Genomic DNA, 18849 nt, shown 5'->3' with positions numbered 1-18849 from the left:
GCTTCTCATTAAACTTAAAAATTTTTTGTAAAACCACACGCCAGAACAAAACTAGTTGTACACATATAATAATTATATTCTTATTTTACACGAATAATCGATTAACGTAAAGTTTTTCTGATACTTTATGCTTGTATAAGACTGAAAAGCACGCATCTAAGCGTCGCAATAGAGTATAACTGTAGAGTTTCAGCCATTAGCATGAAATAAGCATGAAAAAGTGTTAAAAAATTTGGAAAATTTAATCCGAAATGCTTCATACACTAGCTTTTTCGTGAGAAAGCAATGGCAGTTAGTTCTTACATTTGAATTTACCGCCAACTGAATTTCGCTCTCTCTCTGTTGTAACGTCAACGTGACAACGCCGCACAACAAAGTTAAGTATTCCGACATTCCGACCAGTTAATCTGACTTCCAAAAAATATCTCCCTGATCTAAAATACAGCATAGAAAGCGCTAGTATAAAGTGTGTATATTTATTTTGTATATAATCTAATTAATATTGCCCACAAAAATCTAAGAGTGCGCTAGTGGTATAGTATATAAATTAATCAGAACTTTAAGAACGTGATTTTGACGAGAAAAAAAATTCCAACTCAAAATCTCCTTATCCCTCATTGGTAAAAGAATGAAAAATGTCTTCTGAAACTTCTTCACAGCATCCACCTTTTATAATCAAATCGGATAACGTTGCACGATAAAATAAAAAAAAAAAAAAAAAAAAGCAAAAACTCGGTAAAAAGGAAGAACCAAAATCTGTAGAGTTGAGGTCCAGGTTGAGTGCACGACGCGAGTGATGACCAGACCATGATATGCCGGGATTGGAGTACAACTACAGCAACAACAATAACAACGGCGACGGAGACGAGGTGCACAACAATTATTACGGCTTCGGCTTAGCATCCGTTCTAGGCCTCATGTCCGATGGTGTTGCCTCCGAGCAAGTGAAAAAGTTTTTTTTCACCTCCTCGGCCAAGCCGTCCACCACCTCCTCCACCGTGAATCCGGCGACCTGTGCCACCAGCAGCAGTAGCAGCAGCACCAGCAGTAGCACCAGCAGTATCAGCAGGCGCAGGAACAACAGCAGCGAGGACGAGGACGACCTCGGCAATCACGACGACGACGAGGACTCGCTCGAGATCTACATTCCTGAGGTATATACATTATAGGTATTTACAGCCTAAACTCATCATGCACGCGCATGCATCAGAGAATACGTTCATAACCATCGGTTGTTCGTCTGCTACTGGTGTTACTCGCTCACTTTCTGCTCTAATCATCATTGCGTGATGGTGCATGAGGCTGCCCTGCGCGATGAGCACGCTGTTCCATATATACATACATATATATATATATACAGTAAAAGTTTTTTTTAGTTTTTTTGGTTAGACGAGCCAAGTTTTCGGAGTTTACAATATCACCGCGAAGCACACGTGTTCGTTCGTGTCTGCTACTTTCAGTTATTACTTAATATATTTTTTCTTACCATTTGTATGATTGATTCGGTTGCTTATACGTTAACCTCGATTTGCCAATATATCTTGTCATTTTAAGGGTCTTTGTTTTTTCGTTTTAGCTTCTGCAGGCGCATTACAGTTTTTACACTTGGCCATCGGCCCCGGTTTTGGCCTGGTACTTGTGGGAGCACAGGAAGGAACTGCCAGGCAAAAGAGTTCTTGAACTTGGTTCAGGTAGGTTACAGAGGGCAATTTTACACCTGATTGCATTTTTTTTTTATTTATTATGTTTTTTCTCATTCGTTTACTTATCCAATATCATTTTAACCATGCAATACAAATATTTATAGGTACAGCTTTGCCTGGGATAGTGGCAAGTAAGTGCGGCGCTTTGGTTACCCTCAGTGATTCTGCAACTCTACCCAAGAGCTTGCAGCACTTGAGAAGGAGTTGCGAACTCAACGGGGTTCTTGCCCAAGTGAAGGTTGTTGGAATCACCTGGGGACTCTTCTTGTCCAGTTTATTCAAACTCGGACCTTTGGACCTCATCTTGGGTTCAGACTGTTTCTACGATCCCTCTGTTTTTGAGGACATCGTTGTGACTGTTGCCTTTCTGCTTGAGAGAAATTCAGCAGCCAAGTTCCTCTGTACTTATCAAGAGCGCAGCGCAGACTGGTCGATTGAACATTTGTTGAACAAGTGGGGATTGACGTGTCAGCACATACCTCTTGACAATCTTGGTGCAGAGTCTGGCCTTGACGTTCAAGAGTTGATGCAAGATCACACTATCCACTTGCTGGAGATAAAGAAAGCTTGAAACCTAACATGTCCACCAAACTTGTTGTTAAGCTCCTTCCATGGACAGTTGGGAGTCGGGAACTCAGGAGCCACTTCTCTAAGTTTGGTTACGTCACGAGGTCTATGGTCGTGTTTGACAAAGATACTGGATTGAGCAAAGGCATTGGCTTTGTTCACTTGAAGAAAGGAGAGAACTTTCAGTCTCTCAATGAGTACAGTGATCACGTAATTGATGGCAAGAAAGTTGAAGTATCAGAAAAACGTTATTGAGATTTTTTTTTAGTCATTGTAGTAAAGCTAGCATAAAGATTAATTTATCGAAACATGGCTGAAGGCTTACAAAACGCGGAACTTTCGGATCTCGAGGAGACTTTTAATAAAGCCGCATCCTACGTGCAGTTGTTAGTATCAAAACTGAGCAACACTCAGTTGCTTGGTTTTTACGGCCTGTACAAGCAAGCCACTTGTGGTCCCTGTGATACACCAGCCCCAAGTTGGTACCAGTTGACTGCAAAATCCAAATGGGAGGCGTGGAAGAGCTTGGGAGATATGAAGAGGGAGGTGGCTATGGCCAATTACATCGGCTTAGTAAGCGAACTGGACCCGGACTGGGAGAAGGATGCTCGCGATAGTTCCAAGACCTGGGTGGTCGTGAGCACGTTACCAAACACAGACACCGAATTACATGATGTTGATAAGACACTTCTCGACTGGATAAAGGAAAGCAATCTGAACAAAGTACAACTGTTTTTATCTCGTGATAAGAAATGCATCGAGGTGAGGGACGAAGATAACATGCTGCCGATTCATTGGGCAGCTGACAGAGGAGATTTTAATATTTTGAAGTTTCTTGTTGAAGTTGGATCAGATATAAATGCGCAGGATGCAGATGGTCAGACTCCTTTGCATTACGCCGCCAGTTGCGGTCACAAGGACATTATTAAATACCTGTTGTCTAACAACGCTCGTATGATCCAGGATAACGATGGTTTGACGCCTAAAGATGTCGCCGACGAAGCTGTCACGTCCATGTTCTAACATTTTTTTAACTACCAATTTTTTTCTTATACATATGTATGCGTAAGTCTGTAAGAGACATGTTGATAATAAAAAATGTCTTTGTTGGCAAAAAGTACTTGTGCCTCATGTTTTTCCGTATTCTAAGGCATCGGGATTATTTTTATAGAAACTGTAAATTTAAAAGATGACAAATTTTTTAAAAGAACTTTTATTTACAAATACATGTTCTAATACTCCAACGTATTCACAGCCTAAGTTTTCCTTAGGTAAATGCGTGCCAAACAAACGATTTAAATCGTATAATAAGGTTGAAAAGTAATTTTCCTTAAAGGAATAACTTTTGAGTCGTAATAAACTATGCATAGCTAACAAAACCAATACATCACTGATTGCTTATTACTTAGGATTTTTATTTCTTCTTTTTTTTTATTCATAGCAGTTTTTTGAAAAATGCGAAAAAATCAACTTTTCCAGTTTCAAATGTGCGGACAGTAAGAGAATCAGTAATAGGGTAACAAGTCATACAACTACACTTTAATAAGTGCACAGCAGTTCAAAGCTTAATGAATTTTATAATAAGGCATTATACCGTTGGAGCGAAAATCGCCAATAATTTGTAAAAAAATGTCATATATTTCAATGATAACGTATACACATATTTGTAATAAAAACTTATTAATATATACACGCATGTAATATTATAAAAATCAAACTGACTTAAAATCACACTTTCAACGCTTAACGCGAAATGCAAATTATTGTTGATAATAACAGTAATGTTAATTATTTAATGAAACAAAAGTCGGGTAGACACTTAACTTTCTTATAGAACCACGTCGGGAACATTCGCAATTGGACAGTGAACGCCGTACCTATAATAATTGAAATGACATTGCGCGTCATAACAACGTGATTGTCGGCATTTTAAAACACGTGTTCAAGCTAATAATTGAATGCGAGTAGTTTTCTTAAGTTGTGCGTGGGTGTGTATCTGTAGTGTCAATGTCACCATGTATTTGGGAATTGAAAGAGTTCGCAATGGCTACGTAGGGCGGAATTGACATTTTTCACTCTTCTCCTTGAAACATCATTGTTATTCCTACATAGAGTGAAATTTTTAAGACATCGTGATCACAATTTATAGTATGACTTGTCTTGATCAGAACAATTATAAAAAAACTACGCTGCAAAAATATCTGTTTCTGAATTGTATAGTTTTAAAAATCATTTGGAATTACACGATAGTTATACATTTAATTTGATATATTCTAACGAATTCCCGGCATTACGTTTGTTTTCATATTAGCTTTACTCCTTACAACTTAAAGTTCTTTTCGTGTTTCATCGTAAGCCGGCTTCAGGGTTTATTATCACTTAGGCCACTTCAACATTAGCTTAATTTTACTCAAAGTCTTATTGGCAATACTTTGATTGACTTTCCGTTTCCTAAGCTCCTTTTTTTTATCATTTCTTTTAAGACACTCAAGTTGGATTTTTCATTCTAGAATACAATATAGACATCACTTTTTCAATCATAATATCATCTCAAATTTGCAGATTGATTTAATGAAATTCATAGCACAACTACTTTTGAAGTTATGAATTTCAAATAACTTGATAAGGACAAATTATAGACACATGTATATGATAAATAAAATTATAAAATTTTCCTTTACATAATCAATTCCAAGCATCTATTTTAAAGTTGTTTCTTAAAAAATAATTCAAAATAGTGTTATCTCCGATTTAAGCAAAGCTGTCTTCAATTATATTTTGTTCAAGCTTTTTTTACTTTGTAAAAAAAAAAAAAAAATAACAAACAAAATGTCACGATACAAGAAGCACGAAGTTATATAAAAATAAAAAATGTAGTTATTTGCACATAACATAACTGTGCAGTTCAACATTCTATCGCACTATGTATGTACCACAGTTTTTTTATTTCATAATTTAGATAGAGAAATTGTCAACCATGAACGAAAGTATATTACTTTAGACTTAGAAAATTTGTAAATATTTTCAAATAATTTTTTTCATATCATATTTTAAATAATACATTTTCTCTTTATGAAGTATAAAGTTTTAATAATGTATAGAATCAACACGATAGTATAATTTGAAAACGTAATCTTAAAAAAAATTAACCGAAAACTCCGTATGGATCCAATTGTCCTCAACTCAAAAGGTCAACTTATCAAGAGGGAAAAAAAACCTAATACGTAAGTAATGGATTTAATCCACTCAGTTTGGTACCAGCCATCAGCATTTGTACAGTCGCAAGCAACACTTTCTCAACAATCAACATGAACCCTGTCCACGATTGAGTTCCAGTAGCGCTCGAGCGTCCGAGCTCGCAAAGAAAAAACTACAGATTCGTGCTCTCGTTGTCGCTTTTTGGTAGAGTTGTCGTGGGCGGTGGAGGCGGTGGTGGCTGTGGCCTCGACAACCGTTGGTAAGACCTCGGCGACGTGGACTGCTGCTGGGCGTATCCCGCAGATCTGGGCACGATGATCGTCTGAGTCTGGGTCTGGACGTCGATGATGTTGCCCTCGGATCGCGTGCGAGAGTGGGCCCGGACGTGCTCGGTTGGCAGTGCGTCAGGCCGGGGTGGTTTGTTTGGACGATCGACTGCATTGGACTGCTGTTGCTGGTGGGCGGTGGACGTTGCGGAGACTGACATCGACGTTGGCCGGCTACCCACGCTCGGACTTCTCTGCAAGTTGGCCGATGAGATTGTCCCATTCGTCTTGTTAGCACCGAGAACTTGTATACTGACCTGTGCTTTGTCTATTGAGGACATTTGGGTTCGGTCCGTTGTAATCGGCTAAAGAGAATGAAATTTTAGGCTGACATTATTTATAATGATGCTTAGTGTGAATTGAAAGAAAAAAAAAAAAAAAAAGAAACTGATGCTGAGCGAAAGGACTTGTTTGTAAGAATAAACTGAAAATCATGCTGTCAGAGAGGTGGAATGTGTGATCAATGCACTCAACAAAAGAATAGACTTTACTGTTTGAAATAGGAAACTAAAAACATAGGAAGGTATCAATCTTGAAAAATTTGTTCACTCATAAAAAAATAACAAGTAGTGTTGGGTGAAGAGGAATTTGTACGTGTAGTCAAAAATTTAAATGAATCAAAAATGCAAAGTAGATGAATTTTTCGTACTACCTTTAGAAAATCACAATCGTTTGTGTCATTAACTATACAATGTATAATGTGTAACGTTTTTATTGTAGATCAAAATATAACATTTAATTTTTACATTAAACTATAAACATAAAAAACGAAGTATGTGTAACGCAAATTTAACACTAAGCAAAAGTATTTTTACTCGAAATTTTTTCAAACTTGTGTACATTTCGAAGAATAACAGAAGTATTAAGGCTGTGATTAATCTCACCAACTCATATACGACTACTTTTAAATCATAATCGGTTATCTTATACCTAAACTATGATCTACTACTATTCTATGTTTTTGAAGCATCAGAAACAAAGCCTTGAAATTTGGTGCAATGGGCCTTACAAAGTGAATATAAAATATTTGTAAAACGTATCACAAAAATATTAAAATGTTATTCAAGTGGAAGTATAAAAATATGTTTTAACTCCAGTATTGACTTAAGCTATGAGCTCTATTAATTTAGTAAAAAGTTATTTACATATTTTTCATATAATAGCTCGATGGTTATCGTCATTTATTAAATCATACGCAAAGTACTTATTACTTCTTTCTACCTACCCCAAAATCAGAATCCAAGTTTTCGATGCTCTGTCGGGGATAGCCGCGTATCAAACTTGAAGGTCGAGGGAATCCAATTGGACGTTCGGGTATGGCTGGTTTACTAGTCTTGTCGACTGAAGCGACGTTGTTCACATCTGGCTTCTTACGAATTTCCACCAAATCTTCTGAAATATCGAGTAGGTGTGTTTAAAAATGCGCTGAATTAATCAAAACGTCGTACGGACTTGATACGAGAATATTCATTTAAATTTATTCATCGATTTAAAATTATACCTGGCTGATTCGATGTTGCTGAATTAGCATTCGTTAAGTATCGAGGCGTAGCTACTGGCGGCTTCCGCCTTTCCAGGGTCGTTGGTGTTGGCGGTGGTTTTTCCGCTGGAATCGGTTTCAATTTTGGCGAGTCCAACTTTTCCATACTCTCGGTCATCGTGGAATCTTTGAGAGGCTTTACATCATCAATATTTGATTCTACAGCCTTTAGGCCAAACATTTCGAAACCTATCAGGCCGGTGTTCACTCTTTCTTCGTCGCTATCTTTTTTTTCATGGTCGTCTTGATTGGCTGACGAAGTGTTGTCGGCTTGATTTTGCGGTGATGCATCAGAGACGATTGCAACATCCTGATAAAAAAAAAATATTTACAAAATTACTACAATTAGACAAGTTTGTTATAGAAATTCAATTGGAGTCTATTAGGATAAAAAAACATTTTCTATCAATTATGAGTGATCAGAATAAAAGATACGGACTCAACGTTTTCAAACAAGTATAAATTAAAATCAAATTGTCGATGATTTCACGTATTTAATTGTCGGTTGAGTGCATTATTAAGTGTTGACGTAAGCGGCCAAGAAATTAATCGTAGAAATTATTGAAAATGATTCCACTTTTATAGATTTTTCGAACAATACCCTTATTCTTCAAACAAATTACTTGAAATTTCAAAAGTGGCTCATCACGAATCGGATCCGAAGTTTGACTCATCAATTGAATTGGAAAAAACATCAGAGAAACAAAAGTAGCGTTTTACCTTGACCGATTCGTTTCTGCTGGCGTCGAAACCAACAGGCTTCACGTCATCCTCCGAGCACTTGTTACTTTCTAATGCAAAATGCTTGTCTATTTGACTTGCTCTAACGGTATTATTGCTCACGGGATCTTGCGTCGAATTTCGCGCGTACGACGGCACCTGAGGTTGCGCTTGGGACTCTGGCTGTACCCGCGACGGCGTCTGATCCTGATTGTCAGTCACCTGCGGCTGTAACAGTTCAGCCGTGACTTGGTCGTGCTTTTGTGACTTGTAGGTGGCCCGATTGAGGGTCGCCGTGACAAGTGGCCGAGGAGGTGGCTTCTCGTCCGGTCTTTTGTACTCGTGATGCGGGATCTGCTGATGCTGCGGCTGCTTGTCCGGAGTGGGCGGTATGGGTGCAGGCTTTTTCCGACGCGTCGCCGGCTTCGGGCTGCCCTGGGTCGGGCTGTCGCCCAAATCGTTGAGGCTGTTGTTGGACTTGCAGCGGCGCAGGCCCATCGAACTGCTGTTGGTCGTGACTTCGTCGAGTTCCATGATCATTGACTCGAGGTCGCGGTCAAAGTCTACCTCCCCGGGAAAGAAGTACTCGGCGTACGTTATCATGTCCTCCACGATTAGACTAGAATAGTTAGCTGTGTCCATACTGAAAAAGCAAGACGTCAAAGTCGTTTGAGAAATCGTTTTCGAATGAAAAACTTATTTTGCTCGTGTTGAGGGTAAAACTCACGCTATCGAAGTTTTGTCCTCAGATGGATTCCAAAGTAAGTTTGGAGCAATCACTATCGCAAGGTTGTGGGGTGACATTTTGTTGATATCCTGAGACTTGGTGATTTTGGCAAAGAACTTTATTAGGAACCTTAAGTTTTCAAAATTGGCCTGGGGCAACTTGTGTATTATCGTGTGCAGAGTTTGTAGTCTTGTTTCGGTTAGGGTTTGTTTCGCGGCTGCCACCCACTCGCTGTACAGTCTGTAAAAAAAAAATTTTTTTTTCTTCAAGATTTACATAAATTAGTTATTCATTTTATTGCGACGCAAGAAAAAATATTTCGATAGGAAACTTTAAAAATGATTCATTACGACATCTACCGCTGTTTGATTTGTTAGTCATCAAGATAAAACGTAAACTGGTTCAAACATTAATTAAAAAATTTTTTTCCACTGTTAGGCAATTATTTATTAAAGATAAAATAGATTACGTGAAACATGAAAATTTTTATTGTTAGTAACGATATCAGAGTAAATGTACGATGTAGACTAATTTACAGATTTTTTCAAAGAAAAATTTCTAGGATTCAAGAAAGTGAGATTCAATATTTCAAGATGAATGTACCGAAAAAGTCTAAGTGAATATCTCACTACTCTCCTTTCATAGACATAAACATAGCAACGTGTAGACGAAAAAAACACGCCGAAATCCCGTTACAGAGTACAAAACAAAAGATGAAAAAAAAAAGTGAGCAATTGAGTTCGGCTGCGTTAAGAACTTCAGTAGGAAGTAAAAAAAACATAACAGTACAGATTTAGAGAAAAACAAAAACAAATAATAGGTAGGCATATGATGTTCAAGTCACTCGCTAGGCTCTCTTGGCCTTTCCGTTGTGTGTATACGCGTACACACTTACACATTCTGCATTAAATCATCGCGCGCGAGTCGCGTCGAGGTCATATCAATCATAGGGGCCGAGTGTCGACGGTCAGCCTCGAAGAGCATATATAAGTATATGTAGCCATAGCCGTCGTCTCGAGAACTCGGATCCGTCCCTCGCGCGCCATACGCTTTGCGAATCTCTCAATTGTGTCATGCAGACCAATAAAGGTTTCGCTTTCACATCTCGCTCCCTTCTTCGTGCAAACTCAATAATCACTAGCCCTTTTTTTCATTCTATTTTTTTTAAATAAATTCTTTAAATGTTTGCCTTCGCATCGACGAGAGATTTTCTCTGCGTTGGTTTGGCGTGAGTCATTCGCAAATTTCGCACAAGTACGTATGTATAATGCACGAGACGACGGCGACAATGGTAATGCGTGCGACACTTGTACACTTACGCGAGACGTTCTCTCTATTTCTAGGTCATTGACTCATTCACGCGAACGCGAGTCAGTTGTAGAGATGCATCGCGGCGTGTTGGGCTATTTAGGGACGAAGGGGTCTGGGCTGGGCCCCCTTTTACACATCCAAATTCCAGATTTTCCCGACTCGATAACGCGCCTGTCAGCTGAATATGCGCGCTTTACTCGACGAGTTCAGAACTTGCACCATTTTCAATTTAGGATATGTACCTATTTAGGATTCTACGACTTTTTCGGTGGCGTTAAGTGATACCAAGGGAAAATTTAGAGCCAGATGAGCAAACTGACTTGTAATAAATACCGAGGCAGTTGCGATTTATTTATGGATGCATTTATTTCAAAAGAAAATAAAAACCAATGACATTTTTACTCACGCAGAGGTAAGAAGTGGATCAGGCAGCTCTCGAAGATAAGACTTGAGTGCACCAGCTATCACATGTGGATCCCTGTATTCAAGGGCTGTTCGAAGAGTCAAACAGCACGCATCTAGACTAAGCTTCAATCTTTTCAATTTTGTTGCACTACCGGCTACCCTAAAAAGTCCCTCTTCCTCCATTCCTACCCTCAAAAGAGCACATACGCACAATTGTATGGGCAACGCTATTCTCCTGTTTGTAACTCGAAGATGCTCTTCCAAGGAGAAATTGTATACTGGCTTCATTTCATTATTATCTGTCAATAAATAAGAGATTGTTTAAGTTTACTTAGATTCATCCAATCAGTTTACATCGTGAAATAATATAGTTTATCTTACTTATAAAACATTCAAGATCTGGAATAACATCTTCAAGACAATGCAAGGCACTTTCGAAATGTGCTCTTTGCAATTTAATGTACAAAAGGATTGTTTGGGCAAGTTGGGTTTCCTTTGACATCAACTGAAATAAATCTGAGGCTAAAAGATCTCTCATCGACTCTACTTTGGCTTCAGCGTCTTCAAGTTCATCTTTAAGACTGTCTACTTTTGTTGCTGTAGAAGCTAAGATTGTAAGTAAATTTAGAATATTAAAAAAATTTTCAACACTACCGATCAGTAAATAAGTGAATAAACAATAGTTATCATATACCTCCAATATTAAGTTTTTGGTACCGTCCTTTCAAGATGTCCATATCTAAAATGGAATTGTTTAAAGATTTCTTGTGCTTGGATATACTTGGAATATCTGTGTCTAAAATTTGTTGCAGTGGAGTAATAACGTACTGATCCACTTTACTTTTATGCTCAACGATTTCAGTGGCCAAGGCCATTTGTGCTTTTCCACACGATTTCAGAGTGTAACTCATTGGTCCTTCTCCTCCAGAATTTTTTAGCATAGTCTGGCCCAAAACGTACTCTGGACATTTGGTCTAGCAATAAAAATAAAAAGAGGGGGTTATTCATACACAGTATTTCTACAATACTATTTTTTAAATTAAAAGTTCAATGCAACTTTGAAAAAAATTTTAAACAGTATATACTTTTTGCTTAAAATGCCAACTCATACTGCACCTAGTATACAATGAACACAAGTAATAATAATAATGACATAACGCTTTCGATGATTCATAGCCTTCTTAATTACAAACAAATGCCTGTATCTATGTATATTGATATCAAAGGAGGGATGCCAAAACAGATAATATTATTTTGTTTTAGCCAAAACACAGAGCTAACTTACGATTCGTTTCTCTATATCTTGCGAATTGGATTCACTGTTCTTGTTGTTACCCAAACTTGGCTTTTCTTTACTGAGTAGTCCAGTAAGTGCAGATTTGATCTGTTCTGCTCGTTTGTCAGCAACTTGCATGTCATCCGTCAGATGCTCGGTTTTCTCAGCTCTGCAAGAGAACAGTGTTGTAAAACATTTCAATTCATCAAGAATAATCATAAGAAAAGCTATAAATAATAATTATCAATTGGCTATTAGCATGCAACGAATTATCACTTGCATTGCTAACTAGTTTAATAACGAAATTACCATAACAATTATCGTTGGTATTCAAGAACTATAGCTGCTAAAAATATTTACGTGGACGAAAGCGAGAATTCTCGGGAACAAAAGAATCGAGCGCTTGTATATGTACTTTGGTGTGCATGGAAAGATCGGCGATAAAAACAAAAACAAAAAAAAACAAAAAAATTGATAGCGCTAACAAAACATACGATTAGCTCGTGATGTAGACGACGTTAGCAAGAGTTGAAGCTAGTTGAGACAAACGTTTACCAAACGTGGAAATAATCAATTAATTGTAGGTAAACAATTTCACAAAAAAATAAAATAAATTAAAAATCAGAGTATTTATGAAAGTATCTCCGAGTATAATTTGTTTAATTACGTTTTAATTAAGATTGTAGGGTCGGCATCAGGGAAAAAAGTTTTTTACTAGTACGTACTTGCTGAATTTCTGATCAGCTAGCTGTATGACCCGGTGTAGTTGTTTCCTCATGATTGCTGATGTGTGCTCGGTGACGATGACGATGTCCTTCCTCCCAACGACAACAATGACAACTTGCGGTATCGATAAATGCTGCAGTTGAATAAAAAAAAAAAAAAAAAAGATGTCCAGTTCTCTTGGCAACGATCTAGACACTCGACATTCGGGGCTCTGCGTGCCACCCGCAGAAGATAAGGATACACACAAACACAGAGAACAGAGGGAAATCAGGGAAAGAAAGAGACAGACAACTCAACGATTACTCAGCTCAGTACTCAGTATCAGCAAGTCAGTCAGGACTGCAGGAGAAAAAATCTCTATGTATAGGTATATTATGCTCAAATATACGTATACATACCAGACGGACACAGTGTGCGATACAGAAATAAGGATTTGTTAGGAGATTAATTATAAGGAGATACTTGTAAGCTGAAGTAGGGGATTGGGCGTGTACGCGTATATTATCTACTCTCATTTGCAGATGTGTACGGTGTTTACAAAATACATGATACGAGATGAGGTAGATTATATTACTTGGTATACAGTAATTTCAAGTATACTCGAACACTGAGCATTCGCGAGAGGTGGCACACGTGCATTAGTACTGAAGGAACTCTCGGCAACGATTACGACAGTAATAAGTGTACAAGTATTTCGTATTACCGCCTACTTAAGTGCTAAAGTACATGTACGACGTTGACAATAAATATATTTATACCTATAAGTATATTTAATGCACCATGTCATGTCACTGCAACCGATACATGAACTGCGCGAGCCGACATAATCGCGAGCACACACTAAACCGCCTGAAGTTCAGGCCCTGGGGTCGTACCATGTAACTATTTTTCAGTACATCGGCCTATGTTATAACATAGGCCTGCAAAGCAAAAAAAAGTTGTATGGTACGGACCCAGAGGAGCTATTTGCTATTCACATAGACATTTTGATTTTTTGCTTATTTCATTGTGAATAACGTTCACATTAGATTCGTTCACCTTACAATCCAGGGACGGTCGGGGACAGTCTGGGCGAGTCGGAGACGAAAGTGAACAAGACGTGCTCTTCTCCGATCGTCCCTGATCGTCCCTGACCGTACGCGATGCGCAGTTGTACACGTTAGGTTAGGTTAATGCAAAAAGTAAACAAACTTTTTTGTATTTGTACTTCTTTATTTACAAACTATTGTTTACATACAGCATTAATCTAACCTAACGTGTACAACTGCGCATCGCGTACGGTCAGGGACGATCAGGGACGATCGCGGACGATCGGAGAAGAGCACTTGTTCACTTTCGTCTCCGACTCGCCCACACTGTCCCCGACCGTCCCTGGATTGTAAGGTGAACGAATCTATTGAAAAGGGGGTTCCACGGTTCCGCTAAACTCAAAGTGAGTGAACAGGCTGAACAGACCTATACCTTTTTTCCATCAGGCTATTATGGTCGCAACTATGTTGACTGACAGGGGCCGTACCATGTAACTATTTTTCTGTACATCGGTCTATGTTATAACATAGGCCCGTGAAGTGAAAAAAAGTTATATGGTACGCCTCCAGAGAACACAGTATAGGTCTGTTCAGTCTGTTCACTCAATCATAAATTATGAAATAAGCAAAAAATGTCTATGTGAATAGCTCCTGAGGCCGTACCATATAACTATTTTTCTGTACATCGGCCTATGTTATAACATAGACTGATGTACAGAAAAATAGTTACATAATGGTACGGCCTCCGAGATCCGATTTTCTGTGGACTATCTGAAGCTACATAAGGTTTGTTTAGAATAACGACTCCGGATTTAAAAGCCGAACAAGTGCTCTTGTTCCAAGCCAACCCGAATCAAAGAACTCGTTCCAAAGGAGGAACTCTGACAATTAGTAGTAAAGTAAGAATGCAGAGGACCGATGTCGGCGATGTCTGAAATACATTAGATGCTCTAATAAGACAATTAAAGACAATAACCCAAAAACCATATACTATCATATTAGTGAGTTCTCAACTTTAGGTAGCTATGGCAGAGTATCTCGACATCTTAGATTCTAAACTTTTAGATTATTTCGGTTTAGACGAAAAGACCATCGCCGAAATAAGCGATAATCTGACTCGCAATTTCTTTATTTCCAAATCAAATTGGGGACAAAATGTGTGTGCAGACATCTCAGAAAAGTTTAAGCTCCCCGTGGCCATACAGAATGCCACTCAACAAAGGTTGGTAGTATCTCGATTTCTGTCAATTTATGGTGGAGCAGAGTGTCCCACAACTCATTCAGTACTCGATGTCATACTCGCAGCAGCCTCGTTGATTTATAAAGATACCGCTACTACCTGCTCAGATCTGGTATGGTCACCATCTCATTATCAGGAAAAGGATAAAAAAGAATCTCTCAACTACAGTTTAGAAGGAGAGGAATTGTCAGTGGCCTTGCAGGATGAGATTAAAGCTCAAGATAAAGATACAGACACTGGGGCCACCGTGACTGAAGCAATATCGAAAATAACTATTCCCAATACAGCCAAACATGTGCTAGCTGATCAAGATCTGAGTCAAGTCGCATCTGCAACAACACCAAGAACGAGAAGAGATGTCAGAAAGGTTCAAACACACTTGTATAACTTCTCCTCTGATGCATTATCAGAGTTTATTACGTGTTGCTCCGAAATCCTATCACGGAATAAGGCCCAAGATGCCCCTTCTCTGGAGTGTTTGAAGCTCTATAAACTGGTGGGGTTTCTTGCATGCACCGCATTGAGATGTGTGTGTAAAACTAATGCTCAAGTCTCGTTGGGGTATTCCAAACCCAATTATCAGCAAAATGTGAACTCTCTAATTGGCGGAAAAGCAAGTAATAAGTTCTCGCCGCCCGCAGCAGCTTTTATGACCAAAGCTAGTGGAGCAATAATTAAAAGAAGACCAGAGCTCTCTTCATTCATAGCAAAACTGGTATGTGTTTGGGACTCGACCGAGGTTCGGGACCCCGGGGTAAAAGCAATTCTATATGATTCCTTCTTAACACACACATCATGGAATGGATTGGGGATTTTCAAAATGCTTACTACAGTTTGTGAATTCGGTGGCTGTAGCTGGCAAACGATCCGCAATCTAACATTAATAAATGAAACAATCCCCACATGGAAATTGATTGAGAAATTCATGTGCAAGTACCATAGAATTGGAGCTGTGGATGAGACTGTTCGATGGGCTAGGGTAATTGATGATGCATACTTCAAAGATTATCGGATTGAGCGACATACAGTGTTGGCCTCCCTACTAGCAGAGAGTGTAGACGCACATCAGGAGTCAGGGGGTGGAATTAAGAATGCCTACTGGGCAATGAAGAGAGTCTCTGATCTCGAGAAGTATCGTCAAGGCTCGATCGCCCTCAGAGATATCCTGGCTGGTAAAGGTAAAACTGTTACAGCTTTAACTACTCATGCGCACCAGGATGTCACCTCCAGCGATGGTGGCCCGAACAGAAATTGAGTTCAGGCACTGAACAGGTGCCTGAGCTGCCTGCGTAGGACCTGCTCAGGTATTAATGGAATTTTATCCAACGATGTGCACAGGACCTGCACAGGCAGCCTCAGCTCAGGCAACCTGGATAAATATAATCTAATCCTGAACTGACTTTTACACAATTAAACAGTAAGGTTATGTTACATAAAAAAATGTTTTTAAACAGAGGAAACGATAAACACTAAAAAAATGACTAGTAGATCATATGTGAAATCATTTATTAACACTATTTAGTTAAGTTTATAAAAACTATTTTGTCGCAGTAAAAAAAATAAAAACTCTGTTATTAAATATCATCATGTCTTTCCTTTGACGGCTCTGACTCACTTAAAATTTTCTCCATCCTCCTTAATATATACCAATATATTAAATTTTCTCTGACGTTATCAGCATTGTAAACAACATCTTTAATTGTTATCGATGTCAGAGCATCTAAGAAATGAAATAATTTATTAGAACACATGTAATTGTTAATACGAGATTTATAAAAATGATAATGGAGTTACCTTGAATGCATTCATAAAACTTGGTACTGATTAATACGGGCTTGCTGCCTTGTTTTTTTTGGGCTGTGTGCAAGTTTATAACTGTATGTAACAAAAACTTTTAAAAAATTTTTGTCATTATTTGTAGCAAGCTGTCATTCTTATTCAGTGTTGTAGTTAAATATCTTTTTCTAAAAGAAGAAAAAAAAGCAATTACATGAATGTAACATTATATTTGTTCCAACGTATTTGAGAAAATAAATAAATATATTTACCAAATCGTTGAAAAAAGAATCATTATTTGTAAGGTCAAAGTTCAATCGATTGAAAATTTCAATGTTATCTATTGGGAATTCATAGTTATATTTCTCTTGTAAGGCCTTCAAAGTTAGTAGATTTTTTTCTCTCATCCCAGGATTATAATTTATTATCAAGTTTTTATACTCTTCTACAGAAACTTCAAGACTAGAAATTCTAGAATGAATGCTCTTGAGATCTAGTGAAATCTTTGCCTTCAAGTCTTTAATTATAATGAGAATTAGTACATAATTATTAAAAGGAATTACAGAAAAACATAAACATTACCTTGAAACTGTTCACCTATAAATGACTTAATAGATAACTCAAGTGCTGCAAAGTGTAGAACAAAAATTGTAAGTCAATCAATTTTATATGTACTAAAATTTTAAAGAAGTACCTTTTAGATTTTCTGAAAGAGGCACCAGATTTTCAGTCAAATTATTTGATCGTGAATTCATATCTGCATCTACAACTAAATCCGACTTATTGCATGAAAATTATTTTAACAAAGCAATCACAATTAATGCAATAACTTACATGGTTGCACATTACTTTTATCAAATTGTACTTCGCATTGTACGGATTCATTCTCATGAGCATTTGATTCAGCGGGTGTTAAAGGTGGAACATTAAATAAGTGCATCTCTTCCTCTGCATTAATTATCTTTTCAGATGCATCACTTAGTGAGGATACTACTTTGTTGGCCTCGTCGTACGTGTCTAAGATAAAATAACGTAAACAATAATTTTTCAAAACATGGTTAGTCATTAGAGAAATTTGTTTCACGTACCAAAAACTCTGTATATCTGACACTTATGCAGCACCCAGCCATTAAGAGGCTTTCCCTCATTTTTGATGATCTCAAATATATTATTTACTTCCAAAGTAGTAATAGGAAGTTTTGGATAGCACGTAAAAAGTTGTTTATTTCCAGGAAACTTCCGACAGAAGCTTAGTGGAACAACTACCATAGGATCTCCCAACTTTGGATTCTCTAATGTAACTACGGCAAATTTTTTACCTGCCATCTGAAAAATGATTTGTACTTAAGTGTAAAACACAAAATATTTTAGTAGTCCCTTTTGCATCCTCTTAACCTTTTATTGATAAAGTTAATCAAGTTCATAAATGTTGTAATAGTTGCACAAGTTTAAAAAAAATGAGAGTACAGTTAAAAATGGTATTATTCTTACCTTTCTTCTTAAATTTGCTCGAACGATTCTCTACGTACTCTACTTTTAGCTGTCAAACAGTATACTGGTGTGAACACTGAATATCAGCTGATCTGTAAAACACATGCATGTGTGCGTGTATACGTATATGTATTAAGTATACCCGAACATGTAATATACACGTAATTTACTCATAATGACTGTTATCAAATTAATTTTTGTACACTGTTCACATTAATTATTGAAATTATTTACAAAAACAATACAAGTTTTTTACTGCATGTGGAGAAGTGGCACAACGTATTCCAGCTTTGGATCCGTTGTTAACTCAAAAACTTCAAGATACATCATTTTACTGTTGACATCTTCTAATAAAAATAAAATATCCTTATTATTTTTATTTTTTTTTCACCTTAAATATGTCCAACACAGAAGATTTACAAGGATAATCAAAAGCATTTCCCACGACATCCAGGTGTACCAAAAACTTGGATTTGTACAAAGCAGGTTGATAAGGAATATATTTTTCTTATCTCTACCACTTGTCCACTGTTTAAAATTACAATATTATTTGGATGCACACAAGTGAGTTCACAATTCTGGTATTTTATTCTTAAGATGCTAATTCCCTGTTTTTCTTTTCTGATTTTTAAAATTTCAATAGGAAGTGGAAGAGAAGCTTGTTCACTAAAATATATCCTCCTCGACTTGATGTCGTAACTGAGACAGTGGATTATTTCCACTATGTATGCTATTCTTAAGTTTTCCTAGTTTATTTTCAAAAGAGAAAGCAGAATAATGATCAATAGGGCACTTCATGTTTTTGACATCCTCGA

The 18849-nt window shown here is 37.6% G+C and overlaps 5 protein-coding genes across 8 annotated transcripts; 3 read left to right on the top strand and 2 right to left on the bottom strand.

Annotated features, from left to right (window-relative positions):
- Positions 1-348: 348 nt before the first annotated feature.
- LOC106637650 (histone-arginine methyltransferase METTL23) lies at positions 349-2367 on the top strand. The gene is made up of 3 exons (XM_014350518.2): positions 349-1154; positions 1577-1691; positions 1808-2367. The coding sequence occupies exons 1-3, from the start codon at positions 813-815 to the stop codon at positions 2272-2274; spliced, it is 924 nt and encodes a 307-aa protein (XP_014206004.2). The 5' UTR covers positions 349-812; the 3' UTR covers positions 2275-2367.
- A 131-nt stretch (positions 2368-2498) lies between these two features.
- Positions 2499-3390, top strand: LOC106637651 (acyl-CoA-binding domain-containing protein 6). The gene has a single exon (XM_014350519.2). The coding sequence runs from the start codon at positions 2580-2582 to the stop codon at positions 3291-3293; it is 714 nt and encodes a 237-aa protein (XP_014206005.2). The 5' UTR covers positions 2499-2579; the 3' UTR covers positions 3294-3390.
- Positions 3391-3458: 68 nt separating this feature from the next.
- LOC106637654 (rho GTPase-activating protein 92B) lies at positions 3459-13553 on the bottom strand. 4 transcript variants are annotated; one of them, XM_089595931.1, is made up of 11 exons: positions 13538-13553; positions 12499-12632; positions 11783-11942; positions 11192-11471; positions 10879-11103; positions 10499-10796; positions 8782-9021; positions 8055-8697; positions 7296-7644; positions 7020-7186; positions 3459-6099 (listed from the first exon to the last, which is right to left on the bottom strand). In XM_089595931.1, the coding sequence occupies exons 2-11, from the start codon at positions 12549-12551 to the stop codon at positions 5641-5643; spliced, it is 2874 nt and encodes a 957-aa protein (XP_089452057.1). In that variant the 5' UTR covers positions 12552-12632; positions 13538-13553; the 3' UTR covers positions 3459-5640. The 4 variants fall into 4 exon arrangements, with proteins under 4 accessions (XP_089452057.1, XP_014206007.2, XP_014206008.2 ...); XM_014350521.2 differs by lacking the exon at positions 13538-13553 and adding an exon at positions 12898-13481; XM_014350522.2 differs by lacking the exon at positions 13538-13553 and adding an exon at positions 13258-13481.
- A 705-nt stretch (positions 13554-14258) lies between these two features.
- Positions 14259-16337, top strand: LOC149373682 (uncharacterized). Its single transcript, XM_089595958.1, has 2 exons — positions 14259-14749; positions 14833-16337. Exons 1-2 carry the CDS (start codon positions 14683-14685, stop codon positions 16020-16022), a joined length of 1257 nt encoding a protein of 418 aa, XP_089452084.1. The 5' UTR covers positions 14259-14682; the 3' UTR covers positions 16023-16337.
- A 364-nt stretch (positions 16338-16701) lies between these two features.
- On the bottom strand, positions 16702-18088 carry LOC149373681 (uncharacterized). The gene is made up of 7 exons (XM_089596074.1): positions 18035-18088; positions 17632-17869; positions 17378-17560; positions 17238-17312; positions 17126-17170; positions 16816-17060; positions 16702-16731 (listed from the first exon to the last, which is right to left on the bottom strand). Exons 2-7 carry the CDS (start codon positions 17867-17869, stop codon positions 16702-16704), a joined length of 816 nt encoding a protein of 271 aa, XP_089452200.1. The 5' UTR covers positions 18035-18088.
- Between the last annotated feature and the right edge of the window lie 761 nt (positions 18089-18849).

This window comes from Copidosoma floridanum, unplaced genomic scaffold, assembly GCF_036245765.1.
Source record: "Copidosoma floridanum isolate Cflo_tuat_1 unplaced genomic scaffold, Cflo_Japanese_pri ptg000029l, whole genome shotgun sequence".
Taxonomy (NCBI): Eukaryota; Metazoa; Arthropoda; class Insecta; order Hymenoptera; family Encyrtidae; genus Copidosoma; species Copidosoma floridanum.
The sequence above is the reverse complement of the archived record's forward strand: the minus strand, read 5'-3'. Positions and strand labels throughout refer to the sequence as shown.

Coding starts and splice junctions, on each gene's coding strand:
- LOC106637651 (XM_014350519.2), top strand. CDS start 2,580: ATGGCTGAAGGCTTACAAAACGCGGAACTTTCGGATCTCGAGGAGACT.
- LOC149373682 (XM_089595958.1), top strand. CDS start 14,683: ATGTGTGTGCAGACATCTCAGAAAAGTTTAAGCTCCCCGTGGCCATAC. Junction 14,750..14,832: donor CAGAATGCCACTCAACAAAG/GTTGGTAGTATC, acceptor TCATACTCGCAG/CAGCCTCGTTGATTTATAAA.
- LOC106637654 (XM_014350521.2), bottom strand. CDS start 13,014: ATGAGAGTAGATAATATACGCGTACACGCCCAATCCCCTACTTCAGCT. Junction 10,797..10,878: donor AGATCTTGAATGTTTTATAA/GTAAGATAAACT, acceptor ATTTATTGACAG/ATAATAATGAAATGAAGCCA. Junction 6,100..7,019: donor ACTTGGATTCTGATTTTGGG/GTAGGTAGAAAG, acceptor CATTCTCTTTAG/CCGATTACAACGGACCGAAC.
- LOC149373681 (XM_089596074.1), bottom strand. CDS start 17,869: ATGGCAGGTAAAAAATTTGCCGTAGTTACATTAGAGAATCCAAAGTTG. Junction 17,313..17,377: donor TAAAAGTAATGTGCAACCAT/GTAAGTTATTGC, acceptor AGTCGGATTTAG/TTGTAGATGCAGATATGAAT. Junction 17,061..17,125: donor TATAGGTGAACAGTTTCAAG/GTAATGTTTATG, acceptor TTATAATTAAAG/ACTTGAAGGCAAAGATTTCA.
- LOC106637650 (XM_014350518.2), top strand. CDS start 813: ATGCCGGGATTGGAGTACAACTACAGCAACAACAATAACAACGGCGAC. Junction 1,155..1,576: donor TCGAGATCTACATTCCTGAG/GTATATACATTA, acceptor TTTTCGTTTTAG/CTTCTGCAGGCGCATTACAG. Junction 1,692..1,807: donor AGTTCTTGAACTTGGTTCAG/GTAGGTTACAGA, acceptor AAATATTTATAG/GTACAGCTTTGCCTGGGATA.